This window comes from Leuciscus leuciscus (assembly GCF_965113295.1).
Source record: "Leuciscus leuciscus genome assembly, chromosome: 21".
Taxonomy (NCBI): Eukaryota; Metazoa; Chordata; class Actinopteri; order Cypriniformes; family Leuciscidae; genus Leuciscus; species Leuciscus leuciscus.
In genome coordinates, this window is record NC_138745.1 from 22,284,512 (window position 1) to 22,306,134 (window position 21,623).

Genomic DNA, 21,623 nt, shown 5'->3' on the forward strand with positions numbered 1-21,623 from the left:
GTGAGTAATTACTGACAGAATTTTCATTTTTGGGTGAACTAACCCTTTAAGGCTCAGGGTTGGTAACCGGAAGGTTGCTGATTTGACATGTCTGAGGCTATGTTTACACGGAAACGATCTGAAGAGAAAATGCAAAAGTGGCGTTGCGTTATCACTTTTTATTCTGCGTTTAGACAAGCGTTATTGGGGGGGGGATCTGCGTGCATATGGTGACACAAAAGTGTGTGAAATTCGATGTAGTATGCACACCAGGCGGCTAGGTGGCAATGTGAAGCACTGCCACACAACAACACCAAGTCCGCGCGCCTGTGTACAAACTTCATTGTCTAGCAGACATTTGCGTTTTTACCCTCCAGACAGGAACACGACGGTGGAGCGTTTTTAGGATTTCCATACTGGAGGGTGGTTTCACTTTTTGCGTTTTCTAAGCCCCAAAAACGCCGTCGCCGTCTAAACGAAAGGCACATCTGATAAAATATTTTTATGTTTTCACCCGCGAGCGTTCTCGTGTAAAAAGGGCCTGAAGCACATCCCCATTGTGCCAATGACATCTCATAAAAGTGGAGAAGAAACAACATTTTTGGTCATGTGACAGTTAATAAAGATTCTTGTGTAAGTCTTAGGGGTAAGAAGTCATTTAACAGATGTTTTTATCCATGTAAGCTTACAGTACTTTAATTGAAAGGACTATCCCCCCCAGTAACATGGAGTTCCCTTTCGGAGTGGAACTCAGCACTGAGTCTTGGATCAATCAGTGTGGCCGGTGTCTGAAGCACGTGTATACAAATGACGATTCCATGATGTCACTACTGGAGCACGTGTATAAGAGGGCATCTGTGATAGATGTCATCAGATCTTTTTGCCTTCAGGAGACGCATGTTTGCATGCGCTTGTAAAACAAACGCTACAGGTGGAGCACGTGGTGGAGTCTGCTTGAGGAAGCTGGATGTGCTCATTATAATTCGCGAGACTGACTGAAATAGACTGGTAAGAAGCTTTGTTCTTCCTTAATTCTGAGTAATTAGATGCAGAGAGAGTTGAGGCGGATGTTATTAATAAATCAACCCCCTCTGCCGTTCACAAACAGATACCAAATTCTGTTGGCATCATCCAGCCAAGAGGAGGTGGATGTGGTTTATGCAGGACACTGCTTATAGTGATCTCTCTAAGCTTGCCAGCTCCACGAGGAGTTTCTGGAGGTGATGGCCCACACCACGGCTAGACTTGATCTGATTTGGGAGAGCGAGAGACAGGAAGTCACTTGTGACACTTTTGACGAGCAAATCCTGTCAGGCCATAACCTCCTCACTGCGACCCTGCCTTGCGTTGAGGACTACCTCGCATTTGAATGGCAGGTCATATACGGCAGCAGGTCAGGCTGGTGGTTCCGTGCACACGACAACAGTGTTGCAAGCGTACCAGGCGAATCTGCTTAAAGACTTGGATCAGGGGCAGGGACTGTCTGGGAGGCAGTCGCGAAGCCACTCTACACCATGCATTTGGACCTCCGGGCTACCAAATAAACTGCAGCTGTCATTGGTTGTTCAATCGCAGAGATGGTGGCCGTGGAGAGGCATCTGTGGATCAACTTGGCAGAAGTCACATTAAAACTTAATGAGATGAGAACGACTGACATCTCTCTCTTTTCATACATATTACATAAACTGAGAATATTTGTTTTTTATAAAAAATACTTCATTTAAAAGAAGAGAATTCAAGCTTCATGCCTGTGTGTCTGTATGCCTGTTTGTCTGAGTATCCGCTGAGTTATAGTTCATTTTCGGACGCGTTTCAGAATGGACTACACTGACAGAGAGTAGGCAGAACTCGCATCATGTTTATTTTTCTTTATTTGGCAAAAAGCACAACACTTTATTTTTATTGTGAGTAAACACACAAAAAAAAGCACACTTAACAGGATCGATTGATGTCTGAAACTTGTTTGCAAGATCAAAGTCAACAAAGTATTTTGAGTCTCTCTTGCACTGATAAGAAAAAAAGCGAGCCTATCGAGCCGGCGTGATAGCCGACCTCAGGGGGTTAAGGAGAATGAGAAAAAATACGCTCTTAATGTGCAAGTCTCTTTTTGGCACGTCTGTGGAGACGGTAGCCAGAAGGTTTAGAGGCGAGGGCACGATCAGCAGCTTTCAGGGGATACATCCCACGCATGTCTAAGCCTTCGCCTAATACCTTAGGACTGGAGGACTTAGGGCCAGAGGCTGAGTGTGGCCTCCAGTGCTCCTCCTTTGGCGAGGAGTAGATGGCAGAGGACACGGGATGCTGGGAGTAAGTAACTGAAAGGAAGCGTTTTGGTAAACAAGACTGAATCGCTAAGGAGAAGTAACATTCCTCCTCCTTCCCAACGTTTTGCGATGTAACAGATGGGGAACCCAGATTGGGACGTACACTCGAGTGAAAAGAATTATCAAACAAGAAAAAAAAAAAAAAAAAGTAGGGTGGGACTGGATGAGTCAGATCTACAGTAAATGCGAGCTTGAAGTCAATTATAAGAAAGAGTCAGGGTTTAAGTGGACAAAAATGATCAGAGAAGGCCAGCATACGTCACCAGATAAGTCTGTCATTTTATTGGACGATCAAGTTATGACATTTTGAAATACGAATAAAAAAAAAAATGAAAGAGAAGCATATGCATGGTAATTATTCATAATAAGATCATTAAGATGTGTTTAGAAAACAGATAGGGTGGACTTACACTTCATGCCAACTTTAAGTACCTTGCTCAAAGACAATGATGCTCGCACCTTGTGGGGATTGAACCAGCAAACCTTTTTGTCACCAGACCAACCTATATGTGCACGATTCAACTGTCTGCACTGTAATTTTTCCAGTCCTTCATAAGGATTTACTTGATATTGACTTAAATTATTCTATTTAATCCATAAACAACTATTTCTAGCCTACAAAATGTTTCAAACTACATACATTTAAAAATATGTTACATAATATGTAACAATAAATTTTTTTTTTAAAAAATTACCAGTAAAATCCATGACTTTCCATTGTTTTTAAGATTTATTTCCATGACATTCCCATGCTTAAAATCATAAAAAAAATTCATATGATTTGACCGTGGAAACCCTGAAAGTTTTAGTCTCTGTACCTGTCCAGGGGTGTGGGGTTTATAATGGATATGACATACAGTCTCAGCTAGTTGTCATGCTGTTCTGATAAGTAAGGCTTTATTTGACAGCACATGTCTGTAGTGCAAAGCACTAGCGTGTGTTCAGTCATCCAGAGAAAGCCCCTCATCGCTGCTCTTTGAAATATGGGCTAACGTCACCGCACTGCAGGCCAGTGGACAGATGGTCTTACTCTTAAAGTGCACAATCATGTGGTTTCAAACAAACAATTTATTTTTTCCAAGCTCACCTATATGCATCTACAACACCTGTGTTTGGATTGATATTGTATACGGTCTGCTTCTGGTTAAGTCAGACATGGACACATTTAGCTTTCTGTTTTTCTGAATTGAGCGCGTTTCTGACAAATTTCAATACGTGACGTGATTCCAGAAAAATTCTACATATGAAAAGCTGCATAAAAGCAGGACTTTAATATTACTTATGCTTGTTCGTTAAGTGAAACGTAAAGAGTTTGCGAAGACGACAGTTTCACGACTCCTGGGGTGGTCCTGGAAAACGCATCAATACTGATAATTCAGTGACGCACACATCAACTTTGACTTTTTCTTTGTTTTAAGCAGCCGACGGAGTGACAGAGAAAAATGGGAAAGGTGGGAGGCCAAACATGTGGCATTGGGGATAAGAATCCAGAGTGGCTGTATTATTCAATCAAGTGTGCGTGTAGCTGTACGGATGATGGCAACATGTCGAGAGTGTTGCTGCGGGTCTGTCTCGTGGTGAGTCTTAAGTGCGCACATGTGTAGAGAGTAACCCAGCATAGCTCCATAAAGACCCCTGATGTCAGTCGGAGGGAGAGATTAGAGCTGTGGCGCACAAACACACGCACACACACGATAGTCAAATGTGAGAGATTAATGGAAAGCAGGAGAGGAAGCTTATGTCCAGGCGTGCATTAATGCACATGTACATGAATACACATGTGTGCACATATCTGCCTGGCACCAATCAGGGGAGTCTGGGCTCCCTGTCTGCATTCACTTCACCTTGCACTTCCCACCCTCTCATCTAATCTTTTCCGGTTGCTATTCCTTCTATTCATTTTTTTTAAGCCACTGTCTTGTCACAGCATCTGCATCGCATGGGCCGCTCTCATACAACAGTTCAAAAATCATTTCTGCTGTAGTCCAGGAACAAAAGGATGTGTGTGTGCAGGGCTCAACAATATGTTGTCTGGCCTGAGGTCAGTGAGAGAGAGTTTTGGGCATTACCACTGGAAATTTTAAATTCAGTGATCTTGTACAACCATGTTTTAAACCAGTGGTTCTCAACCTGTCTGACTCTAAGGTCCCTGTTGTCCAACACATTATTGGATATTTCTGCTTTAATAAAACAAAACAAAAGTTAGAAAACAAGCAGTTTTGTCATAATTAACAGATGTATTAAATGTAATTAAATTTAGTGATTCCAGAGATTTAAGATTCTTCAAAAATAATGTTTTTTTTCATCCCCATCCCCCTGGCTGAGAACCACTGTTCAGTTTCTGGATTTAATCAAAATGGTTTACAAATTATGATGATTTTTCACCAAGATACTGTTATCTAGTTGACTAACATGGGTGAGGTTTGTCAAAATTGCTAAACTTATTTGTAACCACCTTGAAAGTACCATTAAAAATGTGAAACGACAAACCAAAGAGTAATGTTTTGCATCATATGCTATCGCTTTCCAGTAAAAGTGTTTGAAAGTTACATTATATGTATATAATTTCCAGTTTTGTAAAGAAAAACACACTTTTATAAAGTGAAATGTTAAGTACACTTAAATTTAAATGGAAAAATACAAACATTTCCACTAAATGTACACCCGTATTTTTTTTTGCTAATTATAATTCTTTCATAGTGGGACCACAACTAATGGCCCGACTGAGCCAGTAGTGGAAAAAAAACATTGTTGAGCTCTGGTGTGTGTTTCAGTGGTTGTTTTAGTTGCTGCATGATTGTTGGAGTATGGTCCTTACAAAATCTTTTGCTGGGGGTCCTCTGAAGAGTAGTGATGGTCGTGGGTTTCCAGACTGCAAACCTCCTGAAGGAAGTGAGAGAGAAAGATAAAGATCTATAGATAGTAGTAAACAGATAGTACACATTCAGTGTCAGTGTTTGGGACTGACAACTGTATTTATTGATATATGTGCAAGTGAGAAGCAATCACCCATCAAATCTAAATCAACCGACAACATTGTGTAAAGGAGTCTGTTTGGTCTTTGAACATCATACGTCACTCATTTACAACCAAAATGTGTAAACCTAACTTAATGATTGGTAATTTAGCACTCCAAACCTGACTGAAAACCCTATTCTGACATGCAGTAAAACCATCAGATTTCACAGCTGTATGGAGATTACTAAACACTTAACTACAATGCAGAGCTACCTGCCTAAGCATCCATTAGAGAGAGAGAGAGAGAGAGAGAGAGAGAGAGAGAGAAAATGGTCAGCCAGAAACAGCACTTGCTACTGTACCTCTGACAGGTTCAAAAATATGTTTTACTATTGAAAGTTACTTTCTTCAAGAGAAACAGAGCAAAGAAACTATTTCCTAAGGCAGCACACATATGCATGCACATCAGAGTCCACTTTATGAAAAAGAAAGCCACTGATGTGCAATTTTCCGTGCGTGGACGTCCAAAGTGGATGTGAACCAGTGCTATCACTGTCTGTCATTACTCATTCCAGCCCAGACAGCCACGGAAATCCAAAGTATTTTGGCCGAGCCGACTTGCACAAAAAGGGAACAAAATGATGAGGAACACAAAAAAGTCAGAAAAGTCATTCCTTTCATAGTAGGGAGTGAAAGTCAGGTTGTAATGGAGTGGAAGAAGTCTGGAATGATCGAGAGACAGAGAGATGGATGCATGAAAGGTGAATATGATATATGAGGGGGCTGGACAGAGGGCGGACAAGATGATGGAGTCAAGGAGTGCTGTTGAATTTAAAACTGGTGATAGTGGGAGGAAATGAGCAGGGAAGAGAGAAAAGCATTGGCTAACCTCTCCTGTAAGTGTTTGGAAGGGATGAGTCCAGCGCGCGGGTTGCCATCGCCCTCGAGTTTGGCCTGCCACCAGGTGGCATCATCCTGGCTCATAACCTGCAAGATATCTCCCATCCTGAACGCCAAGCCTGCCTCCTTGCAAGGGATCGCCTTATCGTCAGCTGGATTGAAGTCAAAAAGCGCCTTTACAAACATCTGAAGAGCAAGAGAGAGAGAGAGAAGCAGCTTTAACTAACATTAAATGGATTAAAATGAAATGAGAGAAAGATGAAATTCAAATCACATCTGCTCCATCCTTCTCTCTAAATAATGACCAAATCAAGGTGCATTTTTGGATAGCAGACAGGCTTAATTTCCACACATACACATGTAAAATCTTCTTGGAAATGCTATGTGATTCTCATTAGCGCTTTTCTAAAAAAGGAGATCATGAGGTGTTTGGAGGATTGGAGTGATTGAGCAGACGTATCAAATCAATAAAAAAGACAAATAAGAAAATAAAGGGTTACTGAGAGCAAACGGAGACAGCAAAGTCCCCAAAGCACAGAGCAGTGGCTTGTGTTGATTTAGAGAGCTGCATGTGCCATACAGAAAAATGATGTTACAAGGGAGAACGTTCCCCACAAACACACCAATACATCCTGAGGGAACACTTCATCTCTCTGTCTTGCACTCCATCATTTTTTATCCCTCTTACACATGTGCAGCCAATTAGCATCACTTCAACATATTCATTACATGTGCAGAAAACAGTAAACTACGGTCACTGGATAACACGCATGTGGGTTATGACTGAATTTAAAACTGAAACATATTTAAACCATTACAGCACAGAAAAACGAATAGAATAAACCCGCAAAGAAATGATACAGTCCTCATTTACAGCACAACACTCAAAAGTTTGGGGTCAATACCTTTTCTATTTAATTTAATAAATAAATAAATTCATTAATTTAATTTAGCAAGGATTACGTTTTTAATTAAAAAAAAAAAAAAAAAAGAGAGATTTCTACTTATTTAAAATCAATGCTGTTTTTTCAGCTTTCTATATAATCAAAAAAACTTGAAAATGTATAATTGTCACAAAAATAATACAAATAGTATTGAAAAAAATGTAACGGTCATGAGACACTAAAGACTGGAGTAATGATGCTAAAAATGATAAACTTTGACATCATAAATAAATAACATTTTGAAATATATTAAAATAAAATAAGTTACTTTATATTGTAATAACATTTCACAATATTACTGTTTTACTCTTCTTCTTTTTTTTTTTTTATTAAATAAATGCAGCCTTGATGAGAGTAAGAGACATATTACAGAAAACAAATTACAGAAAACAATTTACAGAGCCCAATCTCTGCAACTTATAACCATGACGTGTGCTTAAGTTCTGAGTCAAGTCAGAATTGGATTTATTCCTCATGGATAGGACACAATCCCAAAATCCATTGCAAAGGTTTGCTAAAACCTATAGACCTACTATCACCAAAATAATTTAAAATGTGCTATTTCACCAAATATTTTTGTTAGTGGTTTATGTATTTTTGTTTATTAGTATAAAGTCTTTAGCTTAGCTCATGTCCGAACTCAATTCTGTAGGATCATTTAAGTGTCAACAGTTCTGACTAAAGTTTTGAGTAAGATGCATGTGTAGAGGATTGTAAATCAGTCATTACTGAGGTTTCATGTAGCTCACTTGGTTTAGGAACAGATCGACATAGGCTGTTTGTAAGCTAGACAGGAGCTGAGAGGTTTAGTGCAAATCATTTGTGTTGAAGATGGATAGGGAACAAAAATTCATCTATCAAGCCAGCAGCCCATAGTACATATACAGAGAAAGCCCCCCCTCCCCACCATCTGAGTAGAACATCCCATATCGGCCATCTCTTTTTCCTAAACTGTCATGTCTGATCAGCAGCAATGCTGATGAACTGTACCTTCGGCTCCTTGCTTTGTGACTCCTCTTTGATGCCTGGGACCACTTTAAACGTGATGGCACCTTGCGACTGGGACTATAAATAGAGCAGAATCAACAAAAAGACACGATTAACAACCTTTTTAGTAAATGAAATGAAGAACGTGCACTGGTGCATTCCTTTTGTCTTTTTATTTCACAATAACTTTCTCTTGCCAAAACATTTTTTAGGAGGAAAATAACATTAGATTCTTAGCCTATAATGTTTCACACATTAACGGTCCAAACAATTCCCACTGGATAAAACCACCTTTTCACAATATTCTGTTACATTACAAACTGTTAAACATGCCATTTATGGCATTTCTAGTTGTCTCTTCACAAACACGCACATACCAGGATGCGGATTATTTCCTCAGGTTTTTTGTCATCAACAGGGATACCATTAACCTCTTTCAGCTCGTCTCCGACATGTATCAGCCCTGGATGCAACAAAGAGCAGTGGATAACAAGAGAAGTTAAGAAGAGACCACAGTTTATTCAGTGTAATAACCATCTCAGGCTTTGTGCAAACAAACTAAAAATCTGGGTATTATTAGGGTACATTTGTGAAGTGAGAGAAGAGGCGCATTAGTGCTCACCACTTCTGTCGGCTGCCCCGCCCCTCATGATGCGTGCCACTATGATCGCTCCAGTGCGTTCATCTTTCTTTATGGTGGCACCCTGTAACACACATACAAAGAGTAAACATACAGTGCTTAACAGTGACCAGGTTGATACAAACATTAAAGTCTAAACAAAATTTGGTTTAATTGGATTATAAATGTCTATTAGAATATTCAAAGATTCATAAAGACAGTCACTTGTCTCATTCCTGAATACATGAGTGTTTTTGAAAAAATTAAAGTAGTTAAATTACTGTTTTAATAACTCAATGGTGAAGTTGCATCCAAATTTGCCTGCTTATACTACACTGGTACACCCCTAAAGGTTTGTACTCTTTATGAAGAAAGTACATACTTTTGAGTTTGCAGCAGAAGTGTAGGCAAGCTTTCGGACATACTACTTCGTCATAATTGCATCTTTAATGGACCGCTCTGTCACTTAGTTAGGTGCATCCTGTCACCGTTTAAACTGTCCTGACATTCATCTTGTCACAGATATCCTCCACATTTCATTTACTACTGTATTGGAGATCAATATCACATTGATCTGCCAGTCGTGGGTTTTTCATGCAGAGAACTCTCTTCATGAACTCTCCTCATGTCTCCTTCCATGTTTGATAATGATATATTTAAAAGTTAATGACGAAATGTATCTTCACAATGTCATTGCAAGATGAAATCTAATGTGGAAAACATTGAATGCATATTCTTTCATCAGATTAGATACTGACTATTAATCACTCAAATCCCTTTATCTGAACCGTCAGGTCTCACACATCCACCATATTTGTAGTTTTTAAACACTTTTTATTTGTGTTTGCAGTTCTAATCGAATCATCATCGAACACTCAATGGGTTCTGGGGCAATACCAAAAAATAGAGAGTGCACAAATCTACATTTCGAATTCTAATCGGAAATAGTAGAATATCCAGGTATCTTTGGAATACTTATTTCAAAATACCGATTTGAAACACACTAATTCTAATTTCAAATACTATTTAGGATGGATAGTACATGATTTGGGACACAGCAAGTCACTTGTTTCATTCCTGAATGAATCAGTGTTTAAACAAATTGGTTAAATTAATGATTCAATGGGTCACTGATGAAGACAGTCACGTGTTTCATTCCTGAATAAATCAGTGTTTTATATGAATCAGTTTAATTAATGATTCAATGAGTCACTCTTCATTCCTGAATGAATCAGTGTGTCTGAACACATCAGTTGAACAAATGATTCAATGACTCACTCCAAAACAATCAATTGCCACCAATTACTGGCATAACTGTGTAGAAAGACTTTGTGAAAAATCCCCAGTCTGTCCACACAAAATCAGACAAGCAGAATGATACAAACAGTGGAAAGTTGCAGTACACAACATGGCCACTGAGTGCATGTGATTTTCTGTGCGTATACTATATGTGCAAGAAAGTAAGTGCTCCGTTACTGTGGACTGAAGTATGGCTAGATACACGCAACAGCTTAATGGCTTAAATGGACTGCTATGACTGCCAAAACAGGAATGCAAAAGCACTAGCTATCCAAGGCACTGGTCTGCCAACAATATGCCAGTCCTGTGTGTCCTCCTGCCACCATACATACCCATACGCTACTGTAACGGAGACATATATGGCCAGACACTCACAGCATGGGCTGTCACCACACACACAAACACACAGCGAAATTAGACAGCGAGACTAAGACAGCAAGATTCCTAGCAGGGAGCAGGGCCATTCACACACAGACAAACATGTCAGACAGTTTGAGCTTTAGTCTGCCTTTTTATTTCACCCTCTGTTTTCTGCATCAGTGTCTCTGAGGCTGTTATTATTTCTAAAGCATCCGTGACAGTGGATGAAGGTGTGGAGTTGTTCCTCTAGTGTGCGTGTGTTTAAAAACCTATCAGGGTTTTTACCTCCCCTCATTTCAATTGTCTGAAAGAGGTGAAATATCAGCCTTGACTAAAGTTGTTCCAATGGCATATCAATAAGATTCTCAAAAAAAGAAGAAAAAAAAAAAGAAGAAGAAAACACACATTAAAAAAACACTCACACAGACATGATCCTCTTCTATCTGCATTACCTCAGTAAGACCAATTATCTGCTGTCAAAGTCATTTTGATAACTTGGTCACCTGTAATGATTTTGCGATGTCATTATCATGACTAATACATTAGCTCAAGGTCGTCGTCTGATGTGTTAAACACAGCCTCTATGATGGAAAGTGCAGCCATTTGTCAACGCTCCTTTCAGAAGTCTATGAATATTTCCTGTTGATCAAATAATTGGACCACTTTGGTGACCTGGAAGAACAAGGCGGCGATTGGCCCGGAGCTTTGGGAGGTGACAGAAACCAGTGATCAGCTTAGCTGTTACATCTCAGCGTGAGATAAAGCAGTGGTGTTAATGACACACATGAGGGAGACAGAGAGAAAGGGAGTAAAGAAGAATTAGACCACTGACGTACCATTTAATTTTGTTAAATGTGACAAAGTGAATGGTAGAACCTTTCCAAAACCTTTTTGTTAGATCAAAACGATAATGACTTCAGTAGAATATCACTGAACATACTGACCTGTCCTGTTTAATCGAGTGTGGAAACCAATGTGTTGAAACAGATCATTATTCACTCAATTTGTATTTCACATCAAAACACACTCAACAATCAACACCATTGCTCAATGTGCAAGTCTTGAATATACATAAACTCTTTGTTCAGTTGTCAAACAAAAACACAAAAAAAATTGACCAAACAAGAGTGATACGCATTGAAGCAAATATTTTTTTGTGTGCCATTTTAGCTTGCATGATGGACTGAAGTTTGTTTCTCTCTTGGTGTGAGAACATGAGCTGACATTATTCAGATGCAGGTTTAGCCTGAGACAAATATCTCTGCCTCGGACATGATGGACTTCCTCCAATCACACATAATGCTGAGACAGCCATAATTCACCAGGCTGACTAACCAAACTCATCACGCAGGCACAATTTACCCATCAGGAACTCCACCTCTGTTAGTCATCCTCACAATACAGCTCACACGATCCTCACGAGTGCAACTTCATTCTCACAGTAAGGTCACTTGTAATAGGCAGCCGGAGGAAATGAGCAGGTTCTTTGATTGAGCATTTTCAAGGTTTTCTTATTTCCTCCTGTTTCTGAGGTCTGCCCATTAAAACACGCTCTATAAATAGACTTTAATGAAATATTTTCCTCTGACCGATGAGAGAGAGAGAGAAAGCAGAAACTGAGATGGAAGAAAAATTAAGCAAGTTAGAATAAGAGGCCGCGGCTCCCTAAATTACTCATCAGTAACGTAACCCACGGCTGCCTGTTGTGGAGGTGATCAGCTCCATATGCTGAGACTCTTAGCACATAAATGCTTATGACTGTTATTATAAGGCCAGCCAAAAGTGGATGGCTTAATCTGTGCAGAGCTCAGATGGACAGGAGTCATTCTTTAGGACAGTGGTTCCCAAACTTTTTACAGTGATGTACCCTCTGAGGCATTTAACATCCTTCTGCATACAGAACTCTTCCATTTAGACTGCAGTCACACCTTTTCCATTAAGGGACAATATTTCCCCCCCTTAAATTGATTTACAGGTGCATTTTTTTTTACCTTTATAAAGAAGGTAATTAGAAGATAGTTCATCCATTGACAGTTTGACAGACATACACACACAAAAAAAGATGCCGTGGGTGTATTACATACCAATGGGTTAAGGGGTGTGCCTGGTTAGCATGGCCTGGTTGCATAGCTATATCATTCTGCAGCCAAAATACACAATTTATTTCTTTACAACAATTAGTTGTATAGTTTTATAATTGAATTGTTAGTGTTATATACAATACCGTTCAAAAAATTTAGGGTCGGTAAGATTTTTAAAGAGGCCCTATTATGCTTTTTTACAATTTCAATTGTCTTTCATGTGTAATATTGCTGTTTGAGCATGAATACGGTATGCAAATTTACAAAACAAAAAGTCCACTCTAAAGAGAGTTATTTCTTTCTTAGAGTTATTTTTCTTAGTTACTAAGGGGTGGCACGGTTCACAAAACTCACGGTTCGGTTCGTATCACGGTTTTAGGGTCACGGTTTTCGGTTATGTACGGTTCTTGTTGTTATTTTTTCTTATGATATATAGCTTAATTATCAATTAATTTATTTCATAAATGGGGCATGTTTGCAAAACGCAGCTTCTCATATCCCATTCCGAAGCAATATAGTGAGTGAGCGGTCACCGTGAGGAAACTTTCAGTAGCCCTGGAGGTCCACCCATCTGTAGTGAGAGCTACGTGGGCTGTGTCGGACAGTTCTTTGTCAATTTCTCCTCGTGTCTCGTCATCATAGGCGTAATTTGCGGGTGGGACATGTCCCCACCACTTTTTGTCAGGGTCGATATTGTCCCCACCACTTTTGAAACATCTCGCGGCACGGATGTACCAATACAAATAAATAAAACATCTCCAGTTATCTAGCAAAGTATTCGTTTCATTCGTTAAATAAGAAGCAGTCTAGCGCTGAAATGTGTGTTTTTTTTAATCAAGTGATCAAAGTGCTCGTTGCCGCTGCGATCAGTGGCGCTAATACAGTGTTCTCTTGGGGCTTGCGCACACGCCACACAGTCTTCACTTGGACGCGGCGCTTCAATCCGTTGAGGAGACTCTCTATTCGTTCCGGTGAAAATCACAAAACAAAATTCACACAAATCTGTCCCTGCTTGATATACAACCACTGATAAACATAATCGGTTTTGATGAAAAAGAAAAAAAATATATACGAGTGCGGATTAGAACTCAGAACCTATGACACGCTTGGCAAAAGTTCTGCCACTGGACCATTAAAGTACATTCGATCTATGTATTTATTCACGTGAAAAAACAACATATAGTGGAGTAGATCTCATTAAATGTCTAAGTAAACCCAGTGTACTATTTAAATCGATTGCTGGACATCATAATGTTATTCTACATAGGATTTACATCTGATTTAATACATCTACATTCATACATTTAATACAGCCTACATCTGATTTATGATTTAGCATTGTATTAGCATGGGCACTTATGCGCAAAAATGGAATATGGCATAAAGAATTTGCAGATAAAGCTCCGTTTCAATCCAGTTAGCCGAAGTAGAGCAAAATCGTCACTTCCTGATAAACTGACCAATATCACAAAGAAAAATGGAAGTTGCTGCAGTAGGAGAGGCCACAGAAGCAATTTCAGATGCTGTGCAACGAGATCGGTCAGCTGATTAGTCCAGTTATGCCATCCCGTCGCAAAGTCACGTCTTTTTATGATGTGCATCGAGGAATTTATTTGGTAAATGTGTTTATCGTAGTTCATGCGCATATTTTCTTATCGGATAAGAAGTTTCAGACTCAATTGAGCGCAGACTCGAGTTTTGTATGCACATTTTTTGAATTTATGCGCATTTTTCCATTTCCATCCAGCGTTTTTTTTTAATGCGATATCCCAAAATGCACATAAAAATAAGTGGATGGAAACATAGCTATTTTGAGGTTAATAAACGAATGGGTCGAGTATTATGGACCTCCTTGGTGCGTATGAATATAATAAGCTTTCTCGAACACACTATGACATCATAACTTTTTCAAACGTCATTACAATAAAAGTCTGAAGTTCAAATCATTTTAGCTGTATCTAAGCTCTAGCCATCAGGACAGACCTGAAAAAACAAATACAAAAGGAGTGTTTGACACACTTAAATCACTTAAAGTGGCGTGAAAACAAACAACAATACATACACTCTTCAAGTCACTTCTTAAATTAACAAATTACCAAGAACCACATGGCTGTGTTTGCTGCAGATTTGGTAGTGGAGAAAGCTGGGGAGGAAAAGACAGCAAAAAGAACAGCAGCGAGGTCATTTAAACACAATTAGCCGCAATTATCACTGCTGATTTATGCCACCTGCGAGTAAACCAGTAGGCAGAAGATATGCGTTAAACAGGGCTATTAAACTTCCAATTATAAACACACACACACAAACACATAGTGAGACTCAAAACAAACATTAGGCTAAGTGTGTGATGTTCCACTCCCTCTATATAGACTGTTATACTAACCCTTCAATGACCTGCTCAGTAAACACTCAAAATGTTGCTTTAAACCTGCTGCATTACAGTTCTATCATTAACAAGTATTTTGCTGAAAATTGGGCCTCATTAAGGTAATAAGGCTGAGGAATGTCAGCATATAGACTGAAAACAGGACAGGCCTGAAACGCATGGAAAAAAGAAAGAATGACAGGAAGGTAAATGGGAATGTGTGGAGGTAAAGGGGGAATGAGCGGAAGAGGGAAGTTGAGGCCTGGGATAAAACGCTGGATACCATCTTAAATGTCTCCTGCAGTATGACCCTAAAAGCTAGACATGGCCATTTTATATCCTTTGAGAAAACACTGCTGAGCAGGTTTACAGCATCAAGTCATTTTTCCATCCAGGCTGAAACCAAAATACTGCACTAAAAATTGCAGCTAAACACAAACAATTTTATTAGTAATATTATTTGATATGGAATTTTGGACTAATAAGATTCATCGGTGAGTGGAGCTACCGAGTGCAACAACTCAAGTCAACACAATTGCTTGCTTGATCGCTGCTGGATCGCTGGTGCTCTGGCCAGAAACGTAGATGTTTATTCAAAAGTATAAAATACTTAAATCTGTGTGTCTGTGGTTTCACACACCAGATCTTCCATAGGATGCATTTTAAGTGTTGCCTGTGTTCACTGTAAATCACCCCACTAAGGAAACATCACTTTCAGAAGTCGGATCTTGTTCCTTCACCTACATGAGGAAATGCCTTCTCAAGACGAGCAGACCTCACTGCACAAAGAGCACAGTGTGTGCTCGAGCACCTCCCGTACGCTCTGTTACAGGATATAGACACAGAAACATGGACACTTGGGAAAATCAGAGCACTATGCAGAGGAAGGAATGAAAGATTAGAAGAACAGCAAAAGGTGAGGAGAGAGGCCTTACACTTAAATAACGACCAGTGACAAACTCCCTAATAATCCTGCATTTAAAATGTATTTTTTTCTTATATAAATGAGTCCATGCGCCGAACAACCGTATAAGTCCAAAAAAATGAGATAACCATGTGACATGAATGTACGTGTGCCACTTTGTATACAGAAGCACTTTGGGGGTGTGTTAACGCGACCAATACTCTGTATTTTAAACTTTAAAATAGTCTCACGTGGAAAAAACGTTTATGTCCACTAACGAAAAATGGAGACGCCGGTTGCGGACATTAATAGGCAAAACCTCGGCAAAAAAAAAGAGAGCAAACATGAACGAATGGAAGGACAGAGCAAGGTAGTCTTTTAGGGATGCTGGTAAACCATATGTGAACCGGAGAGGAGAGCTAAAACGAGGAAAAAGTCCACCGAAAGAGGTGAGTGTTAGAACCGTACATGTACAAAGTATCTACCTAACGTTAGCGGTTACAGTCAGAGGGGCGTGTAGGCTACTGGGCGTTGTCTACTACAGTTCATATTGCTCACTCTGTTTAACGGATCAAGTCATGAATGGGTCGAAATGAAAGCTGTACTCCTCATAACCACGGAGAAATTAATCGAAACGTTTTAGCTGCGTTTGATGTCCCTGTACTGTATTGTCTGTATTTGTTCTGTGGTTTACGTTAGCAAAAAATAAATAAATAAATAAATAAATAAATTGTAAGAAAGAATATTTTCTTTAAGGTTCTATTACTGTATTAAAATGTGAAAATATGGACTTATATGGTTCTTCGTCTCAAGGCTTCAAATAATGTTAATACATTTTTTGATAAATAAACGAATAACAACATTGAACACAGTTTTTTTTTATTCTGTTAACAAAGCTGTAGATTATGGAACGGAAAATTTGCCTGGCCATTATTTCAGTCCATCACTGATCCAAGGTAACATGGGAGATGAGTGACACATTAGCTCTCTGGTCAACATAACCCTCTGACGGTGCATATCAGTCTCTCTTTCCTCAATGTCTCACTGGAGAGAACTTTTTTTATTCCACTCTGAGCCATCAGGGCCCATGATGTATTTCTCCTGTGTACACATATGCATCTCAAAAGCGCTAACATGTGTGCTCCTGTCTTTCTCCATAATCTAATTTGTGCCTCCATTATTTCTAGAAAGTGACATTACCGTAGTGCTCGGTTCTTCACTGCTAACCCAAACCATATAATCTTCTGTTTGCTTCAAAAGAAAAGGAAGAACAGATGAAAAACTTCAGAAGCAAGAGCTAAATTCAGATTAAGGTAGAAATAGACACCATAGATATATTTGGTCATTTGTCTTCCTGTATAAATCCAGGGCAGTCTACATTTACCCTTTTATTTCATTTACATTGGAGTCCCCATACCACAAATATATACCCCACTGTACAACTATATACCCTACTATATCAAGAATCAAAAACTACTACTACTATTAAATATCCAACATCAAACAGATGTCAAAATATACAAAAACGTTTCTAATGAAGGCACTTGAGAGGAACATTAATGAAGCCTTGTGTCAACCAATGAGAGATCACAGAGGAAATGAGAACAGTGTGAACTTTTATAGTACACAATGTCTGCTGGCCGTGCTTGCGTTCCAAGGCTCAACATGATAAATCTAAGCACAGACATTCAAAAACATTTTTTTCCAAAGTAGCAAGTCTTGTTTTGGCTGCACGGTTTCTGAGTTTTGGTCCTTTGTTCATGGCAGTGAAATCCATAAAATTGTAGTCAATAGCAATCAGCCAAAAGAAAGAAATAAGCCAAATCAAAGTGTTCTAGGACATTCCGCATGCTTCATTGACATTGTCCTGGGAGACAGAAACTGCGATGAGAATCACACAAACTCAGGTAGTCATATGCCTTACAAAACCTGAACTCCACAAGAACACTCAAATGACCAGCTTTATGCTGGATGTGAACACAGAAAATCTACGAAGTTAAGAAATTCGTAAGAACGTTCCTAAATGTAAAAAAAAAAAAAAAAAAAGATGTTCTTAAAGGCCCCCTGAAAAATTTCAAGTTATTTAGCTTTTAGTATGAATGTTAGGCTTAAAGGTGCTGTATGTAACTTTTTCACTCTACTAAAATATGTTTTGTACCATAATATGTTTGCATATATTGAGGAAACATGCTAAGTTCATATACAGTACTAGTTTCTCTGAAAAAAACCAGTTATTTTACTTTGAAATGTATGTTTCCAGTCTGGAATGTTTGTTTTGGTCTGTGATACTGCACGTTGCCAATTTGCATTGTCCATTGCGTGAGCTCAAACTGGCAACCTGTGTGAGCGCCATCCAGTCTGAGGAGCAGGTGGCGGGAGAATCAACAATCTCTGATATTTAGAATTTGGACTGCAGTACATATTTTGTCATTCTTACAGACTGCACTTTTAAGGTTACCAATGACAAAATTCGCATTTAGGAGATATAAGCATTCAAAACTTACAGTCCCTCACTTACGCTAAAATGGATCACAAATTTTGATGATGTCACAGCGGACTTCAGCTTCTCATCACATCTTCTGTCCAATCAAATGCTCTCTAGAATGTAAAGAATGTAGAATGTCCCGCCCCTTATGCTATAAATACCACCACCTGGCCAAAGCAACCATCACCATCGTTGACACGTCGCGGAGCATTATGGGTTTTTGCCAGGGTCGATATTGTCCCCACCACTTTTTGAAACAACTCGCACCACGGATGTACCCAATACAAATAAATAAAACATCTCCAGTTAACTAGCAGGGCATTCATTTCGTTCGTTTGTCAAATAAGAGGCATTCTAGTGCTGAAATGTGTTGTTTTTTAAATCAAGCTGCTGAGCTCGTTGCCGCTGCTGTCAGTGGCATGGATACAGTGTTCTCTTGTGGCTGCCATTGCGGAGACTATTTGTTCCGGTGAAATCACAAAACAAAATGCACACAAACGTTTCCCTGCTTGATATACAACCACTGATAAACATATTCGGTTTTGATTAAATTTTTTTTTTTTTAAACGAGTCCAAATTAGAACCCAAAACCTCTGACACGCTTGGCAAAAGTTCAACCACTAGACCACGAAAGTACATAAGCTACATTCACGGATCTATGATTTTATTCATGTGTAAATTCTCGGCACTAACAATATATATTAGTAGATCTCAATAAATGACAAATTAAACCCAATGTACTATTGAAATTGAATTCTGTACATCATAATGTTATTTTTTCCGAAAATTGTACACATAATTTTCGTACATCTATCTTAGCACTGTATTCATAGTTTCATCAGGTCCCTTTCCACAGGTGTATAAAATCAAGCACCTAGATTATGAATGCAGACTGCATTGTGCTTACATTTACATTTACATTTATTCATTTAGCTGACGCTTTTATTCAAAGCGACTTACAATTGCTATATATGTCAGAGGTCGCACGCCTCTGGAGCAACTAGGGGTTAAGTGTCTTGCTCAGGGACACATTGGTGTCTCACAGTGGATTCGAACCCGGGTCTCTCACACCAAAGGCATGTGTCTTATCCATTGCGCCACTACCACCCGCGTATGCTTGTGCTTGATTAATACACCTGTGGAAAGGGACCTGATGAAATCCATGAATAGCAACCTCCATGGGATAGTAAAGTGTCCATTGTATGCGCACTTCAAAATCTCGTCAGAAGTAGTAGGTCATCAGGGTATTTTGTTGCCTATTCTCTGTTTTTCGCTTACTATGCTATATAGTAGGGAAGTATGCGATTTCAGATGCAGACGCTATGTAGCACAGGCACCTCCCCCCCTCATGAGTGTATACACCCCTTACTGCTGATTGGCTACAAGTGTGTTTTGGTGTTCAACCCGATCCACTTTCAACAGCATCTCTCAGAAATCGCTTTCTGCACCTTTAAGAAAATATTAGGCTTTGGTGTTCTCTGATTGTATATTTTGATTATAATTTCTGCTACTGTAATAATTGTGCACATAATAAATAAATAGCGTGCAAACTATTGTCATCCTGACTGGCGTGAAGCGAGTTCAGCACTTGTAGTCTTGCTGAATTGCGCATTTAGAATCAGAATCAGAATCAGAAAGAGCTTTATTGCCAAGTATGCTTGCGCATACGAGGAATTTGTCTTGGTGACAGTAGCTTCCAGTACACATACAATATAAAGTGACAAGACAAGTAACATAGGTATAAATAAAATTTATACACTTGAGTTTCATTTGATAATACTTTTAAACCATACAAAGAATCAAAATGACTTTTAGGTTTAATTCATAAATAAAATATCTCACCCTATTTACTGATAAATGTGTGCTTTGCAACAGATCTTTGTGTGAGATAAATAAATAAAGAGGCACTTGTGGTGTTGTCATTACAGCAAAAGGTATACCAAATTTGTGACAACTACTGAAAATTTGTAATAAAATTTAAAAGAAGCAAGAGAAAGTTCTCATTTTGAAATAGGTGAGGGGGTAGATTAATATAGCTCTCCGGGTGAGTGACATGGAGATTGAAGAAGACTACTACATCACAAGACAAACTGTATAGTTAGGGATTAAAGATTTTGTTGGTCACGCTCCAACTTAAATGTGCAATAAGCACCTCGATGCTCGCCAACCAACACAAGTCGTGAGATTAAATGAGTGCACACACAATCTACAGCCAAATCATCTTGTTGGCAAATGTCTGTTCTGTCTACTATCCTCCTATTACTCAGTCTGAAGATCTGGATATAGCATATACACTATCTATCCAACAAACACACACCCATACACACACTCTTTTGCCTTCCTATAGACCTTTCAGTAACCTTATCCAAAACAACACATTCTTTCAATAAAATCCACCACTGAGCTCACTTTTGCTGCTGCCATGTACGCTGATCCAAGCCCAATTATTTCAGCATCCTGCCATTGCTGCTAATAAATCAGCAGGTTAAAGTTACCAAACAGAAGGGAGAGCATTTGAGGATTTGGGTCCCACCCCCAAAAGTCCCAAGGACCTGAACCCAACACCCCCCACCCGCCTTCCACTTTCTTCTCATTACTCCCCTCACTAAAATCCTGCATGATGTCATGGGGTGAAAAATGATAGCAATTAATCAGAGCTACCGAATCCTACCCATTCACAATCAACTAATCACAATTATACAAACAGATGAATCATCATCTGAGGCAAAAGTCTGCTAACTACCACACATAAGAGGAAAGAAAAAGTAAATTAAAGTTAAACTTTACAGTCCTTTTGTCAATGACTGCATTTGCTGTCTGAGCCTGATATATACAATTTCAAGTTCAAATCAGAAACAATTGCAAAAAGAAATTCAGAGCAAAGCTCAGTGTGCTGATTGAATTGGTGAGAAAAAACACATTGGACTTTTTGTCTGAAAAACAGTTTTTTTTCTAAATATAAAATGTTTTTCTGAGGGCTGCCATCATGTAAAAATGCTGAGGATTGGGCCACAGGTCAGACTGTTTATCTACAGGAAAGATATTTATTTAGCATTTCATTTCACTTAGGAGAAAGTAACATGCATTCACTAAGATCAAATGCTGGTCTACAGCTGTTAAATCTGAATTCTGTAACATTTGATCTAGAAAGCCATTTCAGGACTTCTGTAGGGACATTCACAAATAATGGATTTTCATTATCTACCATACACAATTAATGTGTTAATGTTTCTGAAAAAAGTATCTTATTCTCACAAAGACTGCAGTTACTTAATCAAATATAGTAAACAGTAATATTGTGGGAAAAAATTACAATTTAAAATAACCGTTTCTATTTCAAATACTTTTTAAATTGCAATTTATTCCAGTGATGGCAAAGGTTAATTTTCAGCATCAATTACTCAGTCTTCAGTGTTAC

At 38.9% G+C, this 21,623-nt stretch overlaps 1 protein-coding gene and 1 long non-coding RNA gene across 4 annotated transcripts in view; one reads left to right on the plus strand and one right to left on the minus strand.

Annotated features, from left to right (window-relative positions):
* The window catches only part of mpp7a (MAGUK p55 scaffold protein 7a), a 128,468-nt gene that overhangs the window by 32,687 nt on the left and 74,158 nt on the right, over positions 1-21,623 (minus strand). For both annotated transcript variants that reach the window (XM_082151732.1, XM_082151731.1), the window contains 5 exons: positions 8,715-8,796; positions 8,470-8,555; positions 8,096-8,170; positions 6,151-6,347; positions 5,122-5,186 (listed from right to left, as the gene is read on the minus strand). In XM_082151732.1, the coding sequence (XP_082007858.1) occupies positions 5,122-5,186; positions 6,151-6,347; positions 8,096-8,170; positions 8,470-8,555; positions 8,715-8,796 (505 nt within the window). The remainder of the gene's footprint in view (positions 1-5,121; positions 5,187-6,150; positions 6,348-8,095; positions 8,171-8,469; positions 8,556-8,714; positions 8,797-21,623) is intronic.
* Positions 1-21,623, plus strand: part of LOC309485106 — a 167,730-nt gene that overhangs the window by 7,896 nt on the left and 138,211 nt on the right. Inside the window, exon 3 of one of the 2 annotated variants that reach the window (XR_014201063.1) lies at positions 58-1,633. The exons of the other annotated variant lie outside the window; for it this stretch is intronic. This is a non-coding gene — a long non-coding RNA (uncharacterized lncRNA). Of the gene's footprint in view, positions 1-57; positions 1,634-21,623 lie in introns of those variants that run through there. 2 annotated transcript variants of the gene reach the window in all.